This window comes from Acanthaster planci, linkage group LG01 (assembly GCF_054643075.1).
Source record: "Acanthaster planci isolate LZ-2023a linkage group LG01, COTS_SCS, whole genome shotgun sequence".
In the NCBI taxonomy this organism is placed as follows: Eukaryota; Metazoa; Echinodermata; class Asteroidea; order Valvatida; family Acanthasteridae; genus Acanthaster; species Acanthaster planci.
This window is the reverse complement of record NC_141777.1, coordinates 8,173,325-8,200,416: the sequence shown is the minus strand read 5'-3', so window position 1 is coordinate 8,200,416 and position 27,092 is coordinate 8,173,325. Positions and strand designations below refer to the sequence as shown.

Genomic DNA, 27,092 nt, shown 5'->3' with positions numbered 1-27,092 from the left:
TCGTCTTTCTTTCTTGGAAAAGAAATGGCTTCTGAGGCTACACGCATGAAAAAGCTGCAGACGTTTAGAGAAGAATACCACAAAAAATGGCCATGGATCACGGCATCTTCAAAAGGTGAAAATTTTGCACGATGTACGCTGTGTTCCAACGATTTCTCGATCGGACACAGGGGATCAAATGACGTCAAAGTACATGTCAAGTCAGTGAAAAATCGGGCAGGTAAGGATGATAGGGAAGGGAATCAGGACATAGCAACATTTGTTTGCGCCCTCAAGACAGTGGTACCATTCCAGCTGAGGTGTTCATGGTGCAGTTTCGTACCGAGTATGTATGCACATGTTACAATAAGAATTTGGATGACCTGTATTGCAAACATTGGTTTCTGTGCTTATGCTGCAGGTGCCCTGTGGAAGTACACACATTATCAAATGCTGTACATTTGATTTATAATTTGGCATGCAAAGCAAATATAATTCAAAACTGTTTTTCACTAAAATATTACTTTCCACATACTGAAAACTCCCATAATACATGTACAATGTAAACATGCTGTGTTGTACATTGCGCATCAAATAAAAATAGTATTTTCGTAGCCAATGGGCCCTGCGAAAGAAATTACTGATTTCCTCTGAAAGTTACTGATTTTTAGAGTTGAGATTACTGAAATGCTCCGAAAGAACTTGGCAGCTCTGTATTACCCCTAAATCAAAAAAGAGGGAGTCGGTTTCCCCCTTCCACAGCCAGTGCGTTCCAGCTCATCAGCAGCGTTCAATTATTCTTTATTCCCTGCTACAGTTTGTTCTGATGGAGAAGATATGAATGTGTGCCATCTGGAGGGATTTTGATGTTCAAGTGGAAAAATAATCACAATTTCATAGTTGAATACGTTACCCAATTTTGGGTTCATGTATTTATGAAGGACCCTAACATTTGCTTTGAGTTTTGTGAATTTAAAAAAACATTCAAGTCTTACCTTTTTTGAGATGACTTTAAACACTTGTTGAAATTTTTTTTAAGTTTTGAAAGTGAAAGCCTAGATCTGCAAACCATCAAATCATGCCCAAGTTTAAAGTTTGGCATTACATTCCTTTAAAATAATTATTTTCCAGAAATGGAAACGTAGACTGCCTACAGGCCAAAGTCTGTCACTTTGGGTACATGTGAAGCTTGTTTGCATGAAGAATGTTTTTAGTCGTGAGACACTTTTTTTCCCAGTAATGTAGCACTGTGCAGATGTCAGGGCATTTGCAAGATGCGGAAAGTGAAACTGGATTTTCTTCAATTCTGTTACCCTTACCAGGTAGACGAGCCTCGCTATGAGCCACCCTTGGTCATTCGTGACATGCCCCACATGGCACGGTTTGTCTATGACTTCTACCAGGATGAGATCAGGATTCTTCAAGCCAAGCATGGGGTCAGTACTAGTTTATTGTCCTTTAAAGTAACAAGAAAACTATTCTGGCAGCATTTTCTAAACCTGAAATTACATGTTTTGATGATATGTCAGAATTACACGCCCTTCGTAAAAAAAAAGAGGACCGAGTTGTAACAGTCTCGTAGTTTCCAGCAGAATTCATGAACTGTCATGAACTTGTTAAATGAACTGTGACTAGAAGTCATTTCCTTATAATCCTTTGTTACTGTGCTACCCTGTTAATTGAAACCCGACCCGGTGTTTCTGGAAAGCGACTGATGCACATGTAAAGATTGAGGGAGCTGTCAAATGCTACTGCAGAATTTGGCATTTGGGACGGACCTACAACTTAGCCGTGAACATCCCTTGGAAAAAGTTCCATCTCGTATCCATGTGATGAAAAGGATACACAGGCTAGCTATAAACTAAACTTAATTCTGGAGGGTAAATTCAACTTGTCATCAATTATTTGAGAAGGTTTGTTTCTGCAGTTTCTTATTGAGCAAGAATACAAGCAACTACACCCTAACAGTCCCAAATCCTCCAATTTCAATATGATTTTACGGACACCCGAGGGGGTTAGGGTTAATGTTGTTGTGCCATAAACTACGATTTTTGTTTATTAATTTTTGGACATTTGCAATATCTGCACTACAGAATTTCAAATTAGCAAGCAAACTTCTTCCATGGCCATGTATTTAAATTTGTAAACAGTTAATTAATGAAATGCACAATTTCCCTCAGAGGTTCAGAATAACATCTTTTTTACTTTTCGTTTAAAAATGTAAGATTACAAATTTTACAACAGAATTTATAAGGAAAACAAGCCTAATGTATCTCCCGGTAATCAAAACCACCTCTTAGCAAGAAGTGATGCATGGAAAATCATACACCTGTACTGCAGAGATCACAAAACTCTTACAAGCCGTATTTCTTGTATGTACGTGCATTGATAGCCACCAACCGTTAATATTTGAATAGCAATGAAGGAATGTCAGGACCACTTTCTGTATCTTACAGTTCCTAGAGAATTACAGCGGGTGATTAAACCAAAGCAAAATTAGAATAATGCTAAGTAACTACTGCCTTTGCATACCAGAGACAATAAGGCCATTTTTTTTTTGGAATTTTATCAGACAATGAATTAACCAGCGATCTTGCCGTTTGTAAAATAGACCAAACCACAGCTTTATGTAGGAACAAGGAAAGACACACTTTGCTGTGGGAGGATTCTATATTTGCTGATGTTTGGTACCGTTATAGATCACGTTTCTTAGTCAGATCATTCACAAGAGAACAATCTAGCGGTAACTGTAAACTGGGCTGGGCACTCTTGACTTGGCAGTGCTAAAACTTCTAGGATAGGTCATTTCCTGCCCCCGGCCGTAGTTCCTTCTTTTGGGCCAATTAAGCTCATCAGGCCAAAGTTTATCTCTGTTTTCTTGGCATCAGACGACCGAAAAATAATATGCCTATTCCCCTCCAGACGGGATGCCAGTCCAGCGCAGGTTGCTCCTAAGCTAATACAGGTACCCTTGTGTACTCTTGGGTGGAGAGAGACAAGCGACTTGCCCGAGGTCACAACTTACGGTCAACAGCTGCATTCGAACCCCTGACCCTCTAATTAGGAGTAACAGACCTTAACCACTTTGCTACCGACACCCATTGTTTACCCATTGTAAAGAGCTATAGACGGACTTTAGATCAGAAGCATGAAAGACAGCCCTAAGATACTGTGTAAGGAAACCGGTGTCTTCGTTCCTCCGGGTGGGTCTGATCCACTGCTTGTGTCCTTGTCAACGTCACCGTAGGCTACACACTGGATCATTACATATAAATGCTTTCAGAAATTCAGTCTTAACGATAACATCCTAAACACCCGTACCTTCCAAGGTGATCAGGGGTGAAGTGTGGTTTATAGTTCGGGACATCCCCAGGTCTACTCTGTCTCCCAAAATTAAGGTCATCTGATCAGATTCTGATAAACGCCAGGTCTGCTCTGATGAGACCCGATCTAGTAAACGCAAACCGGTCCACAGTGTCGCTGCCCCTATTCAGTTTCTCGGCAATGCTGTCCCTAACCTCTCTCATAAAGGTGTCTTGGTCGTCCGTCACCGAGGCTTGCTTGAACACAGTGAGCACTGCGATTGCCAGGAAGCATCCGCTGATGGCAGTGTCCCGGAAACTCTTTATCAATTCGTATAGCTCCGAGACGAGGGTCCCTTCGATTGTAGTAGTACAGTCTTAATGTTTCATTACTATCACTGTCACAGATAGCTTCGTTCAGTCGAAATTAGAAACGTGTAATTTCATAATTGTTCATAAGGCTTTTGTGTCCTTGCATAGTCTGTGCCCAATCACCAAAGTATACATAAAAAACGTGACGACAGAACCCCCACCCAAAAAAATTTGGGGGGGAAATAGCTGTAACACGGGTTTCCTGCAATTTGGCACAGAATCGCCAAAGGTACCAAAATGACCTCAGTATGGCACCACAAAAAGTGAAAATTGGGTAAGCTGGTCACAATAAGCAGTTTCAAGATGAAGATGACATTTCCTGGGTCCTCTAAATCAGAAATATTTCCTGTTATTCTTGACATCTCATGCAGCCAGTAGTTCCTCTGATGTCTTTATCTCTTTGGATTGGCGAGCTTCTCTGACCTCCCCCAACATTGCTGTGCGTGTAGTTGTTGCACTTTAGGTCATTGCATGCGCTCAAAAGACTCAGTCTTGATGATGTCATCGTAGTCACCCGATTCCACCACGGACGTATATAAAAAAAACCTGGACTTGCAACGCCTTTGTATGAAAAAGAAGCCAACCAGCGGCCATTTTACCGAGCCGAATACAAAGGCGTGGGTTGGCTCCCTACTATTGACGTCAGGAAGAACAAAGGCGGGCATTACCAGGAAAGCTTTGTATTCGGCTCGGTAAAATGGCTGCGAGTGGATTCAATGACTCTATAAGCTGATTAAGGGCATTGCGAGTCCAGATTTTATTATACACGTCCGTGGATTCCACAGCCTCTGCGAGGTCCGTCACAGTGTCTTTGAAGGGGATTGGTGGGGAGTTATCGATAACGTGGTCAGCTTTGTCTTCCCAAAGTGCGATCATTTGGCTGGACTCTGGCGGGCCCATGACCTTAGCTGAGACCTGAGTAAAGGCAAACCAGTCTGGCGTGTTGCTGTCCTATTTTAGTTTCTCTGCTATTTTGGGAGCAGTCTCACTTGCGAAGGTCTTTTGATCGTCAGCCAGCGAGACCGTCTCGCAATCGGGCACAGCTACAAGTGTTAGGACAGCCGAGTAGCGGCTGCTTCCACTCGGGTGAACCTGGGATTTCAGTCGAAGTCTAAATTAATTTTTTTCAGACCATTGTTTCTTTGATTCATTTTTATCTTGCCCCAGTTCCTGAAGGATAAATTGGAGCTCAATACCAAGATTTTCCTTAGGTGAACCATGATTTGCCGCTACATAAGCAGCCCTTCACAGCAGTGTCAAAGAAGCCCTTGATGGATTGGTACGTCTCGGAGAAGAATGCCCCTTTGATGGTCCAAAAAATCCTCCACCAGTCCAGGGCATCCAAGGAGCAAATGGACGGTGCACCGGGGGCAGGGGAGAGGTAGCAGCCGGTGTGTGACCGGAACGCTGCTGCCTGTATCTCCTCGCATGTTAGCGTTTCCCACGGACGGAGGACATACACCAGCTTCACCTGAAGACACCTGCGAACAGCATCGATCCATTGTTTAGCTTTATCGCTGAATGTGTGGTAGGTCTTGTCGTAGGCCTCGCAAAAGCGCTCGCCAAAGGACAGAGCGTAGTCGTATTTGGAGCCGTCACACGGTTGCTTTACGTTCAGGCATTCACGGTACCAGCTGCACGTTTTCCCGGGAGGGTTGTAACACCAGCTGGACAGGAAGGGTTGCGTTGGAAAGATCTCGTGCCGGGAACAGGTGCACCTGCCGGACTTGTCTTCAACCGAACACGGGCGCCAGCAATATGCCGCCCCGTCACGGCAGTGGTCAGCTCCGCTTGTCAATATCCAGAGGTAGTCATCGTTCATGCACACGTACCATTCAGGTTTGCTTATTGGAGAGGACAGGTTGGAACACACGAATCCGTCGTCGGGTCCTGTAGCTGGATTGCAATCAGTACCTCCGCATGCCGCGTGGAGGCAGCCCAAGATGACCAAGAGAAACATGTGTCTCATTTTGCCCAAACTGAGCCAAATCTAGCGCAGTCCCTCTGAAGAGTTTTCCGGTCAGGCACTCTAAACTTCACCTAGTCGCTCGATTTCCCTGTTTGTAAGTTGTCGTTCTGTATGTTTTAAAACAGATACAGTCAATGTGCCATGGTGTGTTATGTAAGCAAAAGAGTGAAAATTAGCTCGATGGACACTCTTTTTGTTCTGCAAAATGTATTTCTGAAATTGTTAAGTTTAAAATGTAAGGCCGCTGGCAAATCTAGCATAGGAAAAGGGTATAAAGTCCGATAGACTGCATGCCAGGTCAGTGTGATCTTGCTCATGCGTAAAGTCACGTGGAATCCTAAACACTGAACTTTGTAGCTGAGGGTAAGCCATGGGGAACTTGCCGTGACCAGTTTTATTGGATGTAGGTCGAAAGCTCCAGACTATTTGTTTGCTTTTATTTGCTGCGAAAGGGCTTGTTTTACTTCGTTTTAAATCAATCGTGAACCCTGAGCGTGTGAAATCACAAAACCCTCCACCCTCTTACGCAGAAACGCCAAGTTCTTAAAAGAATAACATCAAAACACATTGTATTCTTGGATTAATTGTAAAGGAATATAACCGATGCTTCCCCAGAAAAACTGCTAATACATTTCTCTAGCTACATACATAATTACATAAAAAGAGTTTGTCAAAGAAAACAATGGCTTGGCACAAAGTACCCGAGTTTTAATGAACAGTCATTAACCAAGCATTTGGTAAAAGCAACTTTATGCACCATTTTATGATATTAAACTTTCATTGATTGAAGTATTGAATGCATTGTACATGCATGCCCCTTATATTACAGCTCTACGGAATATCAACGGATAGAGAAGAATTTAGCCAGCCACAGAACGATGTTTCTGTATATGTGAAGGCCGAATGAGTATGATATAAGTACGTGTAGTTAGTAATCATTGTCATAGCACCCACAACGCCGGTATTGTGAATGGCATTGTAAGGTTGATAAATGTTTTGAACATGGGTGCTGCCTCTCTTGGTTATAGAAAAGCTCGAATGAATCCTTTATTTCCACAGAGCATTATGGGTGAAGACGGTCAGAATGGAAAGGAGGAATGTGATTTTATGCTGATTTTTCCCCGAGGCAGAATTGTTAGGGGAATCCGTCACTCCTGTTCCCGGCTGGCCACAGCTGAGGTTGCTGCATTCAGTAACCGAAACGATAATCAGGTTGCCGTTGTTCAGTTCCGGTTCTCATATATGACTGGGTCATATCACCAAGCAGGCACGACTGGATCAGCTGGCATGTATTCGGTGGGCACGTTGCACTCGCAATCGCTTGTGAGTACGCCCTCATCCAAACAGCCGTACATCCAATAATTGTAATTGTTGTCACACCGATCACCACCTTTAGACCTTGCCATGATGTAGGAATTAGAGACGCAGGAAAACCAGATCAATTTCTCGGCAGCAGCATCGTAGAAACAAATCGTCTCCCGCTGGTCGTGAGCGTGGATCGCAGTAGTCTCGACTCGAGCACGGACGGCAGAGCAGCAAAGCAACGAACTCCAGAAAGTACTGACACACTAACTGCGACATTTCGTCCATCGGAGTGAAACGTCTTACACTTTGTTAGTTCTGGGATCTTTCCTACTTTCACTGTCTGACACGAAGTACCCTTCTGGATTGTCACTTGGTTTTCTGATACACTCTGTACACTTAGTATTGACTCGACTGTTTACACAAAAAGCTGAAGTTCACCCCTTTTTCAGTGCCTGGGAAGGAAATCCGGTTTGAACAGAAAAAGGTCCAGTGAAGCATTAACTAGGAACTTGCTAAACCAGAGTCATGGTAAACCCGCATGCCTGAGTTGTCCAAATAACCCAGATCCAGATTAAAAAAAAATTACCCTCCATTATTTTGCCGGGACACAGTTTCGGAGCACGGTATCGGAGAAAAAGTGCATTACGTGTTTTGTGTGGACACACATATACGTATTACTGTAGTGGAGAGTGTTCGTTCAAACTATTATGAGGAAAGTTCAAGTTCGACAATGCCACCAGTGCAGTGCTTCATTATAAGGTCAGGGTTACGGATTCTAAATTCACCAGACTCAATGCTCTGTGCGCATTATTTGGAAATTTCCAGTGGATGTGTAACTGCAGGTAAAGTGCAACACTTTAGTGTATGGAGTTTAAATATATTTGAATAATGTAATCATCATTAATACCATCATACAATGTCACTGCCTAAAACTCTGAATGGCATCATGCCTATACCCTTAAGATTGACATTTTATAAACAGAAACAATTTAAATAAAGGTATCGTAGTTTCTTTACTGCGGTCCTCTGTCACAAACAAGTTGTTTCTTGGTAAGATTCAGGGTTTTGGTCTCATACATGGGCAGGCAACCTTTTATCTTAGCATCTTCAGGGAGCAGTGTTCTTCGCTATACGGTGGTTGTCTGTGGTTGTGAACACCTCTCTCCCAGGTTTATGCCAGTCACGGTTTCGCGGGTACTCGACTGTTGAATATAGCAACGAGTAGCCGCTAATAATAATTTAGTAAAAGCAAGCCCTAACTTGACTCAAGTACTGTACCTACGGTACGACAAAAAGTGTATTAAGTTTTGTACACTGAGACATACTAAAACATGGAACTCAGACTGCCTTAAAATGCTGTGACCTACAGATAACCTACGGATGTGCATTTCCCCGAAACTGGCACATATCATCAGTGCCTTAACACTTCGCCTGATTAGTCAAAACACTTGGCTCTGATTGGTCAACGTCCTTTGCTGTGATTGGTCAAAACTCTTTACTACGATTGGTCCAATCTATGACGGAATAGATCCTGTGTTTTAATTGCAACATGGGGGCAGACTGCGTGTATAAACAGTCCAAATATGTCAACAATTATGACAGATGGTTGAGACAATGAGTATAACCCCTGAGGGCAGTGTGAATTGTAAAATAAACCGTATAGCCCGACATGCCCACAAAATTGTGGAAACACCACTGTGTAGGAACATTTTCTAATCGCCACTAGATATTCAAGGATGTGATTTCTGTTTTCTTGTAGTATCAAAGACAAATGCAAGCGCAGCTGGTCAAACCGCCCGTCTCCCGAGATCCTTGTCCGGTCAAGCCAGCGACTCCCGAGCGGCCAGAATCTTCTGGAAGGCCGGACGACCAGGAGCCGTCAGAAGGGGAGTCTGAGGACAAAGGGGAAGAGCTGGCGAAGGAAGTGAGTGACGACGTGTCGGCGACCGGAGGAGAGACAGGAGAGGAAGATAAGGAGGAAAACATGGAAGCCGTGGAGACCAAGGAGCGTTAGTTGGGGACAAAAGAGAAAAACAGGAAGCCGTGGAGACCAAGGAGCGTTAGTTGGGGACAAAAGAGAAAAAACAGGAAGCCGTGGAGACCAAGGAGCGTTAGTTGGGGACAAAAGAGAAAAAACAGGAAGCCGTGGAGACCAAGGAGCATTAGTTGGGGACAAAAGAGAAAAAACAGGAAGCCGTGGAGACCAAGGAGCGTTAGTTGGGGACAAAAGAGAAAAAACAGGAAGCCGTGGAGACCAAGGAGCATTAGTTGGGGACAAAAGAGAAAAAACAGGAAGCCGTGGAGACCAAGGAGCGTTAGTTGGGGACAAAAGAGAAAAAACAGGAAGCCGTGGAGACCAAGGAGCATTAGTTGGGGACAAAAGAGAAAAAACAGGAAGCCGTGGAGACCAAGGAGCGTTAGTTGGGGACAAAAGAGAAAAGGAACCAATTTCCACTGTATTTTGGTGTTTGTGGGGAAAGCTCACATACTAGATATCATGCATAGTTCGATGATTGCGAAGAGACTTCTGTACGGACCCTTCTTTAATAGGCCTACATAAGAACTTATGAACAAGAATTGTAACCATTGTGTTCCATTTCTCCGTTCTGACTAGACTTGATTCGAGTTTACGTTCTGACGTGTTCATTCGAAAGAGTATTTTATATAACCTCCCTTTCTGTTTGGAGTTGTCTTTGTATACAGTGGCTTTGGACATACAAGTACGCTTGGTTTCGTCAGCAGTAGAACTCCATTGCCAGGGGATGAGGGGGGGGGGGGAGTGCGTGCTATGTTACCTCTGTGAAACTCTTTAATAATTGATTAACAATAAGAATTAACAGATGGTTCGTATAAAAAAAATAATCACAGGGCCTCTCACGGATTTCTCATGTCTGCCTCACGTTCCTCGACTCTAGTCGTAGCTTATGGCCCGATCTTGTTTTATGGTACAGTGGCCGAGGATTAAAATTAGGGAAGGTGATCGTAATTATTACAGGATAATTGAAGCTATACGTATTAAAGTATATACAAATAAGGGAGGTTAAAGTCGAGGTGAAGTTACATCAATATCGTTTGTTAGAGAAAAGACCTGTAAACGCTTGGAATCGTCGAAGTTGCTCAATTGTAACTTTTCTGAACTCGATCTGTTGTACATATGTATTTGACTACTTTTTACAGGAGTTCTGTGTATTTGATAAGCTAAAAGGTGCTACCTTTGTGTAACAGTTAACGCACTGGTTGGTGTTCATGGGGATCAGACAAGAAATTGATGGCAAACATTGGCGGCAGCATGAAAGCTAGTTTACTCTTGTACTCTTTTGGTCCTGGTTTTCTTGATTTCGTTTATGCAGTCAGCTATGCGCCAATGTAAGTTTTGTACGTTCTCGTAGTGACTTTTTTTGCTGAAATGTTTTGTTCCTTTACGCTTGGCCTGTGTGAAGGATCGACCCTGGGAGCTTCACGTCACGCCTAACAACAGTAACCATGACATCACAGCCACAGACGTTTGTCTTTATTTGTGTCAGAAATGAAAATTAACCCTAACCCTCCTCAATCCTTCACCTGTTGGAGGATTGAGGAGGGTTAGGGTTAAAGCATCGGCATTTTATGCGTACTTGTACATTTCCAAGTGAAATGAAGTTTCCTGTAGAGGAGTTTATCTTTTCACGGCAGTAGTCAGCGACACTTGACAATAATATTGTACCAGTTTGTATTAAAACAAGGTCACGTCACATCGACGGTTGTCTGTTTTGATTTTATTTCTAGAGTGGAATGACAGCGGAAGCCCCCAGTGGTGGTTGTGGTCACGTACTTGAACTGCCTTGAGCGAAAGCACCCCCCTCAACGGTTGAGAAGAGCCATTAGTGGGGAAGTGTTCATTTTGTTGATAGCGATGTGACCACAACGTATGCTTTTCATTGTCGCTCGTAAACCAGCTAAGTGCAGTTCCCAACGAAGGAGCCCGAGTACCTCCCGCTCGGGGCACATAAGTGGGTGCAAACGTTTGTTGGAAGAACTTCCATGTGCTGTGACATGTCGACCGTAGGGAACGGGGATACAAGAAAGTGTTTTCGATTTGAAAACGCATATCAAAAAACTCTGGGAGTTTAATAGTTCGCATAATTTTGTATATAGATTTTAAATGACGGATAATCACTTCCGACTGTTTTTTTCAATTGATGCAGAAAATTTTTTAAACAGAAAAAAGGAGATTCCGACACAGTCCTGAACCTATGTTCGATTTTAAGTTGAAAAATGGTATTAGTCCCTGGACTTTCTGCACAAGTGCGGCCTACTGGACTACAGACGCGACCGTCCTGGTTTGCGTAAATTACACCTGCGTTCCGCTCAGGTGTACATAGCGTAACTCTGTGTATCCACGATCCAACAGCTTTTGTGATGAAGCGCTAGGTCCATTGATTGTTAATGTAGCAGACCAGTCCCATGCCAATTGAAGGCGGATGAAAGATCCCCGAAGTAAATCGGACGAGCACTCTCAAAGTATAAGTAAATGGCATTTTTTGACAAAAGTGGGCACAGTAATAATTGCCGAATGACAACGGCAATGACTGATGTAATGTGACTATAGGTCAAAAGTTAACATATGGCTAGCACAGCTGTACACTACAATGCAACGACAGTACACTGCACAGACAATCACATGTCGCCACACTATAATCCTAAAATCACACAATTTCTCTGACAAACGATCGTGAATAATAAATTACGTACAACAGTACTTAATCACTGGGAATTTCCAGGATTGTACTCTCCTGCCTGACTTAGTGTTGCTGTACCAATAGACAGCGGCCCCTAACGTGACGTACTCTGATTTTCGACTCAAGTGCCCTGTCGGAACACTTTTTTACCTCGAATTTCATCGTAAGTGAAATTTTTATCAAACTCTCAATATTCAGATACAAAAATCTCTAATTTACTCACCTGCTACCAAGTTCGGATGACATTTTATTTTGGCTCAATTTATGATTTTTTTTTCTGAAGTGAAAGTGAACTCTTTTAAACTGTGCCCCATGCGAATGTAATTGAATAACGAACTCGTTGTAAAGTATGAAATTGAAGGTAATAAATTTTTATTAGAAGTTATCAACTTTAAAGAATTTTGTAGAAGTTTTGAATTTTTAATAAGTGCGCCACATTAGCGAGCTCAATTCTGCTCAATTTCCGGACGGCGAAGTTTTTGAATTTCGGACGAAATTTCATGACACTGAAATGTTTCTCAAAGGTTCAATAGAATGTATCAAGAAAGCTAGAGTACCAGTATTTTGCGAAAATGAATTTGAAGGATTTTCAACATGAGATTTGGCAACACTGTATGAGGAAAGTCAAGTGAGTCAAAGTGCGCCGCGGCAAGGGGACTTGATTGAAGGAAAATGCAAAGAGAAAGTTAAGTATGGCTCAACGCTGTTCGAAACCCACAGGAAGAGAGACTGTGAAGTTACTTAAGTATGAAGCAAGGTCAAAACAGAAAGTAGCAACTTGATGTAGATAATTATAAGCTAGGTGAAAGACACATGTAAAAAAGAAAAAAGGAAGAATTGGAAAGACGAGGGCGCCCTTACTCAGACTCGGTCAGAGCAGTCTACATTCCAAGCACGGTCCCATCCCCTGCACTAAAAATTAGGAGAATTGCCCCCTCCTTGCTTTTAATCAGTTTCAAAATATATTTTTATCAAAGCTGGAAGCAGAAATAAAGCTTGAATAAAGCCATGTTCTGATGCTTATACCCTCTGGGAGGGTGTGCAGGTAATCTGAGTCGCTGGGGTATTTTTCAGGGGGGGGAGTAAAAGTCCTCATTGACGCAGCAGCAACCTCAAAAAACATCAACTTCTGTTGGAAGAGGACCAATTTCGTGGTACATGTATTTTCAAACAATTGTTGACTTTCATCCTCTCTTCTCCTATTTCCTGTTTTAAACATTTACTTCTAATCCCTCATCTTTCCCGTTTAACCCATGTGTTTGTCCAGTATTGCATTACGGAGGAAGAACGGAGCGCTCTTTGCTCCCTTGCTGCACTAGTGCGCCCCCATATTTCAAAGAGTCGAGAATTCTGACAGTGTCTACACGACATCGTTTGTTCATTTTAGCCCTTTTGCACCTAAATCTGACGGGGAATCCCAGCCTGAGTCTCATGCACATTCATAATCTGGCACCGATTGTCAAGTGTTTGTGATTGAAATAATAGTGTTGTGATTACCATTTCAACTCATCAGATATTACAGATAATGTTGTTATTGTCAAGTTTTGAATAATTATGTAACCATTTCTTACAGTATTCAAACGCTTGCATTTGCACAAATAAAAGTTCCTGTGTTAGGATAATAATGAAGTTCCGCTGACTTAATTTAATAAGTCGATATCTGGACCGTTCTCTTAATTTTGATCTTTAAGCAGCTACACTTGCAGTGCACCTTAAAATGTACATGTACATTTAGTTCATGGATTCACGTGGCCTAAGTGGCCGAGTGGTTAAGTTGGCTGTTTAAAGATCAGGAGGGTCCGGGTTCGAATCCCGGTGCTTTCATTTTGATTTTCAATGGACGTTCCTGGTCACTATAAAGTGGTTAATTTTCCTTCTTAAATTACCAACAGTACCTTAGCCTACTGGATAAGCTCTTCTGCTGGGACTGTCCGCGAAGTCCAGGTGAGCGCCTTAGTACAGGTTCGAGATGTATGGCCGACTCGGCGGCCAGGGCTTAGGGGCCTGTCTCGTTTCCTCCCTTGCATGGTCGCTCGAACCCTTTTTGGGTTAAATGGATGGGCAGGGAGGAAGTGTGGTGGGCCGGGAACCCCGAGACCCCAGAAGAGTCCTATATGGAAGCCGGTAACTGCGATTTGTAGCGAATTTCAGGAGTCCGTGCGCCTGAATGCTTGGTCAACACCACATAACTTTTGCATTTTTTCTCTTTAAATATGCATCCACCTCATTTTTGCTACTATCAGAAAAAAACTGAGTAGAAAAGAGAAATTGTCGAATTACCGAAATTTTTAATATTTTGCTGTACTTAGAAATAAACGTTACGGAACACAGTTGTTCTTGGTATTGTGACTCAAGCTATTGATTCACAACCCTAACCCTATTAACCCTAACCCAAGGGGAAGGGAAGGCCGGGAACCCCGAGACCCCCAGAAGAGTCCTATGGTTAGGCCTAACCCTAACCCAAGGGTTAGGGTTAGGCCTAACATGGGATGAGTGGGTTTAGGGCTAGGGTTCAGGCTAGGCCAACCGTCAAGGTTAGGGACAGGCCGACCGTGGGATGAGTCTAATGGGTGGGGTTAGGGTTAGGGTTAGCCCGACCGTCGGAAGAATTTAACGGGTGGGGTAAGGGTTAGGCTGATTGTGTAGTGATGAGCGTTAGGCCGATCTTCAGATGAATCTAACAGGTGGAGTTAGGGTTAGGGTAGGGTTAGGGTTAGGCCCAACGTTGTATGAACTGAATAAGTTGGGTTGGGGTTAGACCGACCGCCGGAGGAATTTAACGGGTAGGGTTAAGATAGGGTTAGGATTAAGCCCAATGTTGTATGAACTAAATAAGTTAAGTTAGGGTTAGACAGACCGCCGGAGGAATTTAACGGGTAGGGTTAGGGTAAGTTAATGTGGGATGATTTTGACAGGGTTAGGGTTAGGCCAACGTAAACCATCTGATGAATGTAACGGGTGGGGTTAGGGTTAGCTGACGTGGGATGAATTAGGTAGGGTTAGGGTTAGGGTCAGGTTCTAGGGTTAGGGTTGGTGTTAGTCCGACCGTGGGAAAAATTTAACGGCTGGGGTTAGGGTTAGCTGACGTGGTATGAATTAGGTAGGGTTGGGGTTAGGTGTTAGGGTTACGGTTACGGTTAGGGTTAGGGTTAGGGTTAGGGTTCAGGCTAGGCCGACCGTGGGATGAACCTAATGGGTGGGGTTAGGGTCAGGGTTAGCCCGACCGTCGGAAGAATTTAACGGGTGGGGTTAGGGTTAGGCTGACGTGGTATGAATTAGGTAGGGTTGGGGTTAGGTGTTAGGGTTACGGTTAGGGTTAGGGTTAGGGTTCAGGCTAGGCCGACCGTGGGATGAATCTAATGGGTGGGGTTAGGGTTAGCTGACGTGGGATGAATTAGGTAGGGTTACGGTTAGGGATAGGGTTAGGGTTAGGGGTTAGGGTTAGGGTTCAGGCTAGGCCGACCGTGGGATGAATCTAATGGGTAGGATTAGGGTTAGGCCAACGTAAACCATGGGATGAATGTAACGGGTGGGGTAAGGGTTAGCTGACGTGGGATGAATTAGGTAGGGTTGGGGTTAGGTGTTAGGGTTACGGTTAGGGTTAGGGTTAGGGTTCAGGCTAGGCCGACCGTGGGATGAATCTAATGGGTAGGATTAGGGTTAGGCCAACGTAAACCATGGGATGAATGTAACGGGTGGGGTAAGGGTTAGCTGACGTGGGATGAATTAGGTAGGGTTAAGGTTAGGGATAGGCTTAGGGTTAGGGTTAGCCCGACCGTCGGATGAAAGTGTAGGGTAATGGTTAGGCTGATTGTGTAGTGATGAGGGTTAAGCCGATCTTCAGATGAATCTAACAGGTGGGGTTAAGGTTAGCGTTAGGGTAGGGTCAGGGTTAGGCCCAACGTTGTATGAAGTGATCAGGTGGGGTTAGGGCTAGACCGACCGTCGGAGAAATAAAGGGGTAGGGTTAGGGTTAGCTAATGTGGGATGGTTTTGGCAGGGTTAGGATTAGGGTTAGGCCAACGTAAACCATGGGATGAATGTAACGGGTGGGGTTAGGGTTAGCTGACGTGGGATGAATTAGGTAGGGTTAGGGTTAGGGTCAGGTTCTAGGGTTAGGGTTAGGGTTAGCCCGACCGTGGGAAGAATTTAACGGCTGGGGTTAGGGTTAGCTGACGTGGTATGAATTAGATAGGGTTAGGGTTAGGTGTTAGGATTACGGTTAGGGTTAGGGTTCAGGCTAGGCCGACCGTGGGATGAATCTAATGGGTGGGGTTAGGGTTAGCCCGACCGTCGGAAGAATTTAACGGATGGGGTTAGGGTTAGGGTAGGGTTAGGGTTAGGCCCAACGTTGTATGAAGTGAACAGGTGGGGTTAGGGTTAGACCGACCGTCAGAGAAATTAATGGGTAGGGTTAGGGTTAGCTAATGTGGGATGGTTTTGGCAGGGTTAGGGTTAGGCGGTTTAGGGCAGGGTTAGGGTTACGTGGGATGAATTAGGTAGGGTTAGAGTTAGGTGTTAGGGTTAGGGTTACAGTTAGGGTTAGGGTTCATGCTAGGCCGACCATGGGATGAATCTAACGGGTGGGTTAGGGTTAACTGACGTGGGATGAATTAGGTAGGGTTACGGTTAGGGTCAGGTTCTAGGGTTAGGGTTAGCCCGACCGTGGGAAGAATTTAACGGCTGGGGTTAGGGTTAGCTGACGTGGTATGAATTAGGTAGGGTTGGGGTTAGGTGTTAGGGTTACGGTTAGGTGTTAGGGTTAGGGTTCAAGGTAGGCCTACCGTGGGATGAATCTAATGGGTGGGGTTAGGGTCAGGGTTAGCCCGACCGTCGGAAGAATCTAACGGGTGGGGTTAGGGTTAGGCTGATTGTGTAGTGATGAGGGTTAGGCCGATCTTCAGATGAATCTAACACGTGGGGTTAGGGTAGGGTAGGGTTAGGGTTAGGGTTAGGCCCAACGTTGTATGAAGTGAACAGGTGGGGTTAGGGTTAGACCGACCGTCGGAGAAATTAACGGGTAGGGTTAGGGTTAGCTAATGTGGGATGGTTTTGACAGGGTCAGGGTCAGGGTTAGACCGACCATATAATGAATGGTTTAGGTTTTAGGGTTCATGCTAGGCCAACTGTCGGATAATGGTAAGTGGTGGGGTTAGGGTTAGCTGATGTGCGATGAATTAGGTAGGGTTAGAGTTAGGTGTTAGGGTTCAGGCTAGGCCGACCGTCGGATGAATCTAATGGGTGGGGTTAGGGTCAGGGTTAGCCCGACCGTCGGAAGAATTTAACGGGTGGGGTTAGGGTTTGGCTGATTTGTAGCACTGAGGGTTAGGCCGATCTTCAGATGAATCTAACGGGTAGGGTTAGGGTTAAGGTAGGGTTAGGGTTAGCTAATGTGGGATGGTTTTGACAGGGTTAGGGTTAGTGTTAGGCCAACCATGGGATGAATGGGTAAGGGTTCATGCTAGGCCAACTGTCGGATGAATGTAACTGGTGGGGTTAGGGTTAGCTGACGTAGGATGAATTAGGTAGGGTTAGGTGTTAGGGTTAGGTGTTAGGGTTACGGTTAGGGTTCAGGCTAGGCCGACCGTGGGATGAATCTAATGGGTGGGGTTAGGGTTTGGGTTAGCCCGACCGTGGGAAAAATTTAACGGGTGGGGTTAGGGTTAGGCTGATTGTGTAGTGATGAGGGCTAGGCCGATCTTCAGATGAATCTAACAGGTGGGGTTAGAGTAGGGTTAGGGTTAGGCCGAACGTTGTATGAACTGAATAAGTTGGTTTAGGGTTAGGCTGACCGTTGGAGGAATTTAACAGGTAGGGTTAGGGCTATGATGATCTGGGATGAATTTGAAGAGGTAGGGTTGGGGTTACGATTAGGCCGATCGTCGGATTAATCTTTCGGGTGGGGGTCGGGTTAGGCCCATTGTGCAGGGAGGGTTATTGTTTTCTCCGATCGTCAGATGAATTTTTCACGTAGAGTTAAGGTTAAGGATGAATTTAACCGGTCGTGTAGGTTTAGGGCTATTTTTATTAATTAGTGATTTCGTTGCTAAAGGTACAAATACTGATGAATGACGGGTGCTTGAACATCCAAACGATTGACCCAAAATGCCTTTACCTTTTTCCTATAATTATCCCGATTTCTTTCCCCGACCCTACTCCTGTCCTCTTTTTGTGCACTTACACGCGCCCTCTATCCGGCCCAACATTATCCATTAAATTCGCTTATCATATTCCTTTATTAAAAACTCCCCGTTCTTGATAATAAACCATACAAATGATAAGTCCATTTGGTAATTGAATTCTGGAATATTTGTCTTTCCAAATAGTCTGCTGTATCTGACTGACACAAAACGGAAACAAACGGAAACAAAATGAACTGTGTTGGACTATCCCATTGAGTCCCGAATGGTTTTGTCGTTTTAACTCGCTAGCTACGGGACGTACAATAAGAGATTGGGCGACTCAGGCCCGGGATTCTTCACCACATTCGGAGTGGCGTCCTTCAGTATCTTAGCCTTCACCTCAGGCGCTGTTGAGGTTGGATCATTGCCGCGGGTGATCACAGCAGCTCCTAGGTTTGGAGGGGAAATTCGAATGTACACTAAGTTCATACAAACTTTACTCACATATTCTGCGCTACATTCTGTCCGAATTCTGGGTTTGTAATTAATGTGTGGATTTCCGTGGCAAAGGACAGAATCTCCATTTTGGATGCTGTGCAAGAAAGAAAAGCTCAGACTTAAATGTACCACAGGTCCATGGTGTAATTCCATCTCTAGAGATCCGGCTGTAAACGAACCCAAGTTAAAAATTTTGAACTGCTACCGGTCGTAATTTGATGAATGCACCTTCCAGATTTTCATTAAAATACAGTAGCTGTCGGTAGTTTCATTGGCTTACCGCTTACGTGAGGACAGGACATGGATGTCCCACTGATTGTGTTGACGGCAAAGTCTCCTCCCATCCACAAACTGGGAATGTCCACGCCGGGTGCAAACAGGTCGACACATTTGCCGTAATTTGAGAAGGACGCCCTCTGGTCTTCGATATCGGTGGCACCTACGGTTATCGCCTGATTTAGATTGATGGAAGGGGTTTCGTACCAGAATTCAATTAATAAAGGCAGCAAAGTAGGCCTCAGCTCAAAAGTGGAACAAAACGGATCATGGCCAATATCAGGTTTAGCCCTGCCCAAATTTGACTCTGTAGATTTTGGCATGTACACTTTTGTGGTTATGACAGTTTACGATTGTGAAGACCGGAGGCTGCCCCCGAAGGTACTTGCTACGGTCGGTAAAAACAAGTGCGCCTATTTCTTTGCTACAACCGTTCAAAACCACGATCTTCCGGCAAAGCCACAGTCCAAGTCAAGCCCGTACATTACAGGTAGGCCTAAGACTCAGCCCCCCTAAATACGCCGCTTCCGAATTTGGGGATCGCAAAAATGGCTTCCGTTTACTTCGCCTTATTTGCCTGGACAGGCCGACAAGCACTCGACAACAACGCTGGTACACTCTAAAAGCACCTGGGTCAGACTGACCCGCAATCTGGGTCCCATGGGGCTTGACTCTTTTCCGGATAAAATTATGACCTATTTTGGGTCATAGTTGACCAAGAAAGGGTCCAATATGATCCCAAAGGGGATCTTAATTTGACCCGGAAAGGGGTCAGCCCTTATATGGGACCCCGATTCTGGGTCAGTCTGACCCACCTGTGTTTAGAGTGTAGATCAGGTAGTTATTTGACCTCAGACATGCGAAGTGACAAATGCTAAGTTGAGGGGTTTGAGCCCGTAACACATCCACGTTTTCTCCTCTTTGATAACAATCTTTGCACCCATACCTCTTTTGCGCTCGCCGGGGATTGGTTACACGCGTCCCCGTCGCTGTTACCAGCAGACACGGAGACTGTTACGTCGGCCTCTACAAGCCGCCTGACTGCCTCTTCCATGGCTTCTGACTGTGGTGACCGCAGAGACATCGATGCCACTGCAGGGTGCTGGGCATTTTTGGCAACAAAATCCATCCCTGAGAAAAGTACATGTATAGATATAGGTTCAAAGTGCTATAACAAAATAGGTTCACAATGCATGTGCCACGGGTTGCTGATGTGGCCCCAGCGTCAGGATAGAAGAAAAAGATGAAATGAAATACGAATGGAAAAAATGAAAGCAACTATATAGGTGCTTGCGGCGCTAAAATTTATAAGGCCTACCGAGACTGCATTAGAAAAATATGACTTTGTTCCTTTAAACTGTTGTACTTTCCATCTGGGTTTTATGGGGTCAAATCATCTCCCTTAAAAGTTTGAGCGAAACAGTGAGCGCATTTCACAGTTTAATCAGGTAATTGAGCTTATGAACATGTCCACAACTTCAGATTTTTTGCTTACTCAGTCAGCGAGAAAATTTTAAACTAGCTTTGGAAGTGCAGAATGTTGATCGGAAGGGACGAATTCTATGGTTAGAAAATCTCTCATAATTGTTATTTCTGACCCAGATGAGGATGTTACTCCAAAGGACCAGAATCCCGGGTAATCTGAATTCTAAGTTAATTTTAGAGCGTGCGATGAAAATGATGAATCGTTCCCAAAGATAATAACATTGACGCTATCCAAAAGCCTCATAAGGATGTAAAGATGTAGTGAAATATCGCACTAGTCAATGACCACCATCCGTTTGATCTCAAAAAGTAATAATTCTGCTACTGAACTGTTGCGATACTAAAACCTAAAGCATAAAATTATTTGGGGAATTAGCTTAGTAATTTAAACAACGAATCAGAATTTGTCTGCTCATTGTGTAAACTGCATGGCTGCCTTAACTGGTAGGCCTACATGGCTAATTAATATATAAAAAAATTAAAATAAAGTAAGTATTAATGAAGATGAAAGAGACATAGGGATGCATTTAAGGAGTTGAAATACAACACATTTGGCAGGGATATACCGTCAAGAATGTTAGATGTGAACCCGCTACCGAAGCAGTCCAGCACACGGACTCCGTACAAAGACGCCTCCCTGGCGATACCGAATACCTCGCCTCCGATTGTGCCGGCACAGTGGGTACCATGGCCGTTACAATCGATACCCTGCCGCAGATTCAACGGTTATTGACAGTTTATTACAGATGTGCTGAATAGGAGAACAGAACTCTGTTCAAAAAGTTTAGTCCATGGTAAAAAATAAAGAGGGAAGGGTTTAAAGGTCTTGGCTTGCAAAAAGTGTTCAAATTATAAGAGAATTATGTGTATTGAATTACAGTACTTTTGAGACAACAAGTAATATTGAAGGGATATTAATTGCCACGGTGGCGTGCACACCTGAGCACAGTGCATGTTTTATCACCCAGTTATAGCCAATTGCTTTCCAATTGCTTGATAAACTTTAAATCAAACAAGGTTAATTTATGCAGTGATGCGGCAATTTCGATTATTCTCGGCGGTTATCCCAAGTTGCCTAGCCACCTGTCAAGATATTTTTGTTTCACATGCTTTATCGCACAATGTAACTAATTAACCGTGAAGAGGTTAAGAATCCAATTATTGGATTAATGGTCTACGCAGGTGGGCCTTACATTTTGAGAGCTATGTAAATTTATCTGTCCCAAGTCTAAAACACTAAAGAAGATCAATGTTTCTTTTCTTTTTCTGATGAACGTAACCTTTACCTATTAAAAGAAGACAGAAAAACAACAGAAGTAGCCTTTCAGTTTTAAACCGAAGAGAGTTTAAAGTCGTTTAAAAAGCAGGGCAGCACAGGAGTCTGATGATGTCGACCTAGCAATATCGACTGCTGTTTGGACCTTTTCTTAAGAAGGGGGAGTCATATGGAATTATGCACTACCCTCTGTGGTTCGCCCTCATTCTCTGCACCAATGTCCTACCTTCTTCCCGTCACCCACGTTGTCGTAGGCAACATACGCCCTGTCCGAGAAGAATTTGTTGTCTGGAAATATACCAGTATCGATGATGTAGGCATTCACACCTTTACCAGTGCCTATATATTAAAAAGGCAGGAAAAAGACAAGCGGTGATATTCAACCATATAAAGTGACCATCAACGGTTTTTTTTTTCTTTAATGGGTCAAAAGTGGAGTAAAATAGCCAAAAGATGGGCATGGACAGATCGTTTTCCACGGGATTTTTGCCGGGGTTGAAGGTAATACCTGGTTGAGAACTGCAGAAAACAGAAAATCATTACCGGTGGAAGGGGTTCGACTCTCCCTTCCTCCCTTTTTTGTTTCTCTGTCATTTTCTTTCATTTCTTTTCCCTGCCATTTTCTTTTTCGGGTGGGGGGTAAAGGCGTCGGGGAAAAAACAGGACCGATTGAAAGGTTAAACTGGAAATGAAAGCACAGGAATAGGAAAGAGGAGTTGGTATGGTGCGGTGCTTGATGTAATTGCTCTGTGTCCAGGCACACTATCCAAAATACTGCCCTGCATTAAAACCACCAAGCAATATCATCTCTGACCTCATCAGCGTTCCGAAAATGCCATTTTTGCGCCTTTTTCAGAAGACAGAAGGGAACATGTGGACAGATAAATGCATGGACTGTTCTGTAGTCCCGACCTTCAAACTCGGCCTTGCCGTCTAGGGGTAGTTTCCTCTGGTCTACCCGGTCCAGACCCCAAGACGCGACCCAATCAGCACGGACGATGGAATCCTGCTCTACGAAAGCTACTTCAGGGTCCTTGCGTATCTGTGAGCAATTTTGATCATAAACATTAAGTCGACAACATAATGATCATTAATCCAACTCGGCCAGTATTTGGAAGTTACTGGCAGTGAACAACCGTTTGTTACTTACTATTAAGGCTCGTAAGACCATTGCAGTTTGATGATTTTTATTTACATACTGTGATCAGGAGTAATATAGGCCTACTGGGTGGGTCACAAAGGGCTAAGAACTACAATCCTGGAAAAATTGTTGTGCATAAACGCTCTCCAGCCGCCAACTCACTCCTCTTGTCAATGTTGTCACGTCCAGCCGAGCGGAGACCGCGAGCATAGACCAACATTGTGTCTGCCGTTCCGTTTGGCGTTTGTTTTCTGGCGTTGTTTGTAGGAATCAAAAAATGGCAGCCGACTGTTAAGTATAGACAAATGTATATTTCGGGCAAATTGTATAACAAGAGAAAGCAAGATAATTATCCATTTTGTTTTGTGTGTGTACTGTCACAACTGTTTTGCAGGAATTCATCGTAGACGACGCGCCGTCTCACTGCTGCCCGTAACTGTGCAAAATTTTGGTACAGAAACGACGTGTGGTGTCCGTCATGCCGTTGAACTGCACAGCAACCAGGAAAATATGGAATGGTCAATACTTGTATTTCATTTATCAACATTTGAGAAATGACAGGTATATTTTGGAGGTATTCTATTTGAGTTCGAAAAGGGGCATACTTGACTATGTAATGGTGACTTTTTGCCGTGCCATTTTTGTAATTCCGAATTCCGATATTAAACTTATGGCCAATGAGGCACGGAATAGCTAATTAAGTTTCAGTCTGATCAAAATTAAATAAAACAAGGATTACCGTTGGGGAAACCGTACGGCAATGGGGGTAAAACCAAAAGCTTTACTGATTTGACATCCCATTGCATTTTCCGTGTCATTTTCTGTTGTTGAAATTCCAGTAGCTGGGGACTGTTGGTTTCTTTCGAGTTCATTTCGTCATTTTCCTCCTTGAAGTTTTGGGCAGGCCTGTCTGGCCATTGATAGCTCAACTATCCACAAGAGAGAGCGACAGTTGCAATACATTTGTTGCAAGGTGGGGGGGGTGACCAAAGAAGATGCGGAATGTATCTTTCATGAGAATTTCTCTTTAAAAATATCGAATTATTCCGTGGTTGAAAGGAAACGAAATTTCCGTCAATGAAATAGGGAGTGGAGTGCGGCCCGACTGTACCAACCGTGGATCTGTTACTGTTGACTCATCAATAAATAAAGTTAACATTCACTATACACCTCACAGCTTCTATGCCGAGGAGAAATGGACCCGAACACGGTTGGAATTGGTTTTTATTTAGGTAATTAAGATTATAAATGAGAATAAATCAGCATTAACCCTTTAGCTCACTGTATTCAAACCAAGAAAATTGCCTTGTAGGTTCTGCGCCCAGGGAAATGAAAAAAAAATGGTGAGGGGGGGGGAATGCAAAAGTTATGTGGTGTTGACCAAGCATTCAGGCGCACGGACTCCTGAAATTCGCTACAAATCGCAGTTACCGGCTTCCATATAGGACTCTTCTGGGGTCTCGGGGTTCCCGGCCCACCACACTTCCTCCCTGCCCATCCATTTAACCCTAAAAAGGATTCGAGCGACCATGCAAGGGAGGAAACGAGACAGGCCCCTAAGCCCTGGCCGCCGAGTCGGCCATACGTCTCGAACCTGTACTTAGGCGCTCACCTGGACTTCGCGGACAGTCCCAGCCGCAGAGCTTTCCCGGTCGGCTAAGGTACTGCTGGTATTTGACGGGGTGAATTAGAGTCTCTTATAGCTACTGACTGACAGCAAGCGTTGCGAAAATTTAAAAAAAGCCATGCCTGTCCGGGATTCGAACCTATCCTCCAATGATCTGATAACCGTGAGCTTAACCACTCGGCCATTTCAGAGACATTGGCTCTCGGTGTTCAAATTAAGGAGATAACAAAATCATTAGCCTTACTGCACAGAACGTTTCTGTGTAAAGACTGAGTGATTAAAACGCCACGTGCAGCAAGTAGCAAAAATGCACATTAACACAAACAATGGTCGTCAACGTTAAAATGTTCTCCTTAGTTTTAAATGAACACGCATCAATATGGGCAAGTCCCCGGACCACGGCTATACACCTGTCTACATGTCCGAACTCTTTCATAGTATATTATGTGAACGACACGCCACTTTTGCTCTTTTTGGGGGGGAGGGCGTTGTCTCTCGTTTTCTTTACTAGCATAAAATGACAGCCGAAGATTGAATCAGGACCCCAATAGTTTTGCTAACATGTTGTGTTGGGTGGTGGATCTGATGTGTGGTGTAAAGCTCTTCAGACACGTTCTGAGAATAAGAGAAACTCTTTACTGTAACAGAAGATTCCATCTCAGCTCAGTCCCGACACCCCAGCTGAAATACCGAGACAAATGATAAATTTGTATAACTGTTTTACTCTTGCTAAGGCTGACAGTCACCGACTCTACTTAACAGGCGTTTCGTTACTTACAGCGAATAAAATACACCCTATATCAATCAAACCTGTTCCTAAATACGGTTTTATAAGACATTTGAAATCCTTTAGATATAATTCATTAAAGTAAACCCCAGAGACAAAACCTTGTCTCGTGATTCTATGGACAAAAACTCTGGGAAATTCCTGTCCGACCCCCTATGGCGATCAAGCATATCCGGCTCAAGGGCTACTACGGATGTCACTTGAAATCATTATTAAAACATGTTAATTCTATACATCTTGTGACCTAAAAAAAATAGAACATTGTGACGTGGTGACTGCGAATGCCACTCCCCTGCATTCCAATGCCTTATTTAGCCACACCCTGCTCCCGCTTCACTGCACACCCACTTTGCATATCAACCAGCTTCTCAACAGCTTGGTCTCACCCTTGCAATCAGAAAGTAATTCTCTTTCTATGTATACATGTCAAGAGAAATTGTAATTCTTTATACAGATGTGGTTGAACAAGCACTTTTCCTGTCATATTATAATTCATTTTCAACAACGAGGCCTTCAGTTGTATTTTCATTCTTGTGAAATATTGATGTGAATACGTCAGTGTGCTTCTTCGTATTATTCAGGCCGCGCATCGACATCCAACATTGAGGGGGGCGGCTAGGCCCAACGAGATTTGGCCAGGATTGTAGCTTGACCTCATTCTTTCACACTACAGATCTCTTGACTACAGATCAATTGGATTTTACCATTTTTTCCCACTAATTTCAGATCTGATTTTTAGGCCCCACGTTTCCTTTATAGGACAGTCTGTCGGACAAAGTGATTATGCACTTTGTTAAAACTACTGCTATCTTTATGACGAGTTTGTAGTAGGTTGTTTCTGGTGTTGTTGTTGTTTGTTGTTGTCGTTGTTGTTGTCGTTGTTGTTGTCGTTGTTGTCGTTGTCATTGTTGTTGTTGTCTTTATTCGAAAACCTACCATCTGTAGAGCGTCGTCAGTCATTCCAGCAGCAAAGCCTCTGAAAGCCGCATCGCGATATTTCATGGTGACTGTAATGCCGTCATTTGTCACCAAATTACCCAGAAAGTCGTCCACATCTTGACTCCCGGCCTGAAAGAAAATTCCAGTAGTTACTTATTTTTTGGGTAAACACATGGATCGCTGTCACTGGATTAAGAACGGTGAATTAACAGGAAAAAATTTGAAACATTTTTGACCACTGTAGATCGTCTCTGCTATCGCTGGCTGGGTTGGTGGCATGATGGCGGTGATAGCAAGTGTTCTCATTTGTGCCTTTAAAATCTTATTATGTACAGTGATTTTGAAATATTTAAATTAAGATGGAATAAGGGTTTGAAGAATTAAATAAATAATGAATGCTAAAAGATGGAAATATGGTTAATAACCTTTTGCCATCCCCTACCTGATTCAGGCATAAGAAGAGCCACAGTATCAGCTGGGGGGGGCACATCACAAGAACAAAATACAGCTTTTCACTAATAGGGGAAGCTTCCCGCCAGGGATCCCGACCCCCTCGGGCATTAAACATTGATATCAGTGCATTTATGTGGTTACGCATCACCGATTTCCTTCATAATCTTGAAAGAGTACATAAATAGCCGGTACTTACTTTGGATAATCTATAACATCAATAACATGTAAATGAGCCATGACGACACATTTTACGTTCGCATGGTGACTCAACTAAAAATGAGCAATAAGGTTTTGCTCCGAAGAAAATTCAAAGTTTGTACTGTGTATGGCCTCCATGATGGGCCCTCAATTGGCTTGTCCCGATGTCCTGACATTTGCCAGAACCATTTCCTTGGAAAGACGAACCCTCTTCTATAGAAGACTTTTTTGGCGGATCAACTTGATATATCATAATTTATGTAAGTCTTGAAAGCCACACGTCAGCTGAATGTACATGTACTTGACTTCCGTCCTTATAGTGTTTAACCCAAAATGAGTGGGGCAGCAGAGGGCCACGGGACGCATCTACGTACCTTAAGGGCGACTATGTATCGTCCCTCTCTCTCGTCTGTTGCTGGAGTGTAGAGTGGAGCAAGGTCAAGTTCAGCTGCCGCCATACAGGCAACAGACAGCAGGAGAACGATCATTTCTGCAACCTGGAAAGCTCTCTGTTGCGTATACTATGCGACAAGTGTGCTTGGTAACTTGCTTTCGTGACAGTAAAAAGATTGCAGGATGGATAGGTCAAGGTTCGGTTTGGACTGTAAATGAACAATAAAATTATTACTTTTTTCTAATAAAAAC

The 27,092-nt window shown here is 43.7% G+C and overlaps 2 protein-coding genes and 1 pseudogene across 3 annotated transcripts in view; 1 reads left to right on the top strand and 2 right to left on the bottom strand.

The window, feature by feature from the left end:
- The window catches only part of aqr (aquarius intron-binding spliceosomal factor), a 66,300-nt gene extending 55,642 nt beyond the window's left edge, over nucleotides 1-10,658 (top strand). For both annotated transcript variants that reach the window (XM_087145554.1, XM_087145512.1), the window contains exons 38-39: nucleotides 1,302-1,415; nucleotides 8,687-10,658. In XM_087145554.1, the coding sequence (XP_087001680.1) occupies nucleotides 1,302-1,415; nucleotides 8,687-8,941 (369 nt within the window). In that variant the 3' untranslated portion in view covers nucleotides 8,942-10,658. The remainder of the gene's footprint in view (nucleotides 1-1,301; nucleotides 1,416-8,686) is intronic.
- LOC147800300 (uncharacterized) lies at nucleotides 3,835-7,226 on the bottom strand (annotated as a pseudogene).
- Nucleotides 10,659-17,634: 6,976 nt separating the features above from the next.
- On the bottom strand, nucleotides 17,635-26,998 carry LOC110979235 (uncharacterized). Its single transcript, XM_022234850.2, has 8 exons — nucleotides 26,822-26,998; nucleotides 25,794-25,925; nucleotides 22,215-22,344; nucleotides 21,529-21,641; nucleotides 20,593-20,734; nucleotides 19,488-19,672; nucleotides 18,546-18,717; nucleotides 17,635-18,216 (listed from the first exon to the last, which is right to left on the bottom strand). Exons 1-8 carry the CDS (start codon nucleotides 26,933-26,935, stop codon nucleotides 18,077-18,079), a joined length of 1,128 nt encoding a protein of 375 aa, XP_022090542.2. The 5' UTR covers nucleotides 26,936-26,998; the 3' UTR covers nucleotides 17,635-18,076.
- Nucleotides 26,999-27,092: the final 94 nt, after the last annotated feature.

Excerpts from the sequence above, each read along its gene's own strand:
- LOC110979235 (XM_022234850.2), bottom strand. The coding sequence starts at position 26,935 with ATGATCGTTCTCCTGCTGTCTGTTGCCTGTATGGCGGCAGCTGAACTT. Across the intron at positions 25,926-26,821 it reads GATACATAGTCGCCCTTAAG|GCCGGGAGTCAAGATGTGGA; the intron begins GTACGTAGATGC and ends ATTTTCTTTCAG. Across the intron at positions 22,345-25,793 it reads CTGACGACGCTCTACAGATG|ATACGCAAGGACCCTGAAGT; the intron begins GTAGGTTTTCGA and ends AATTGCTCACAG.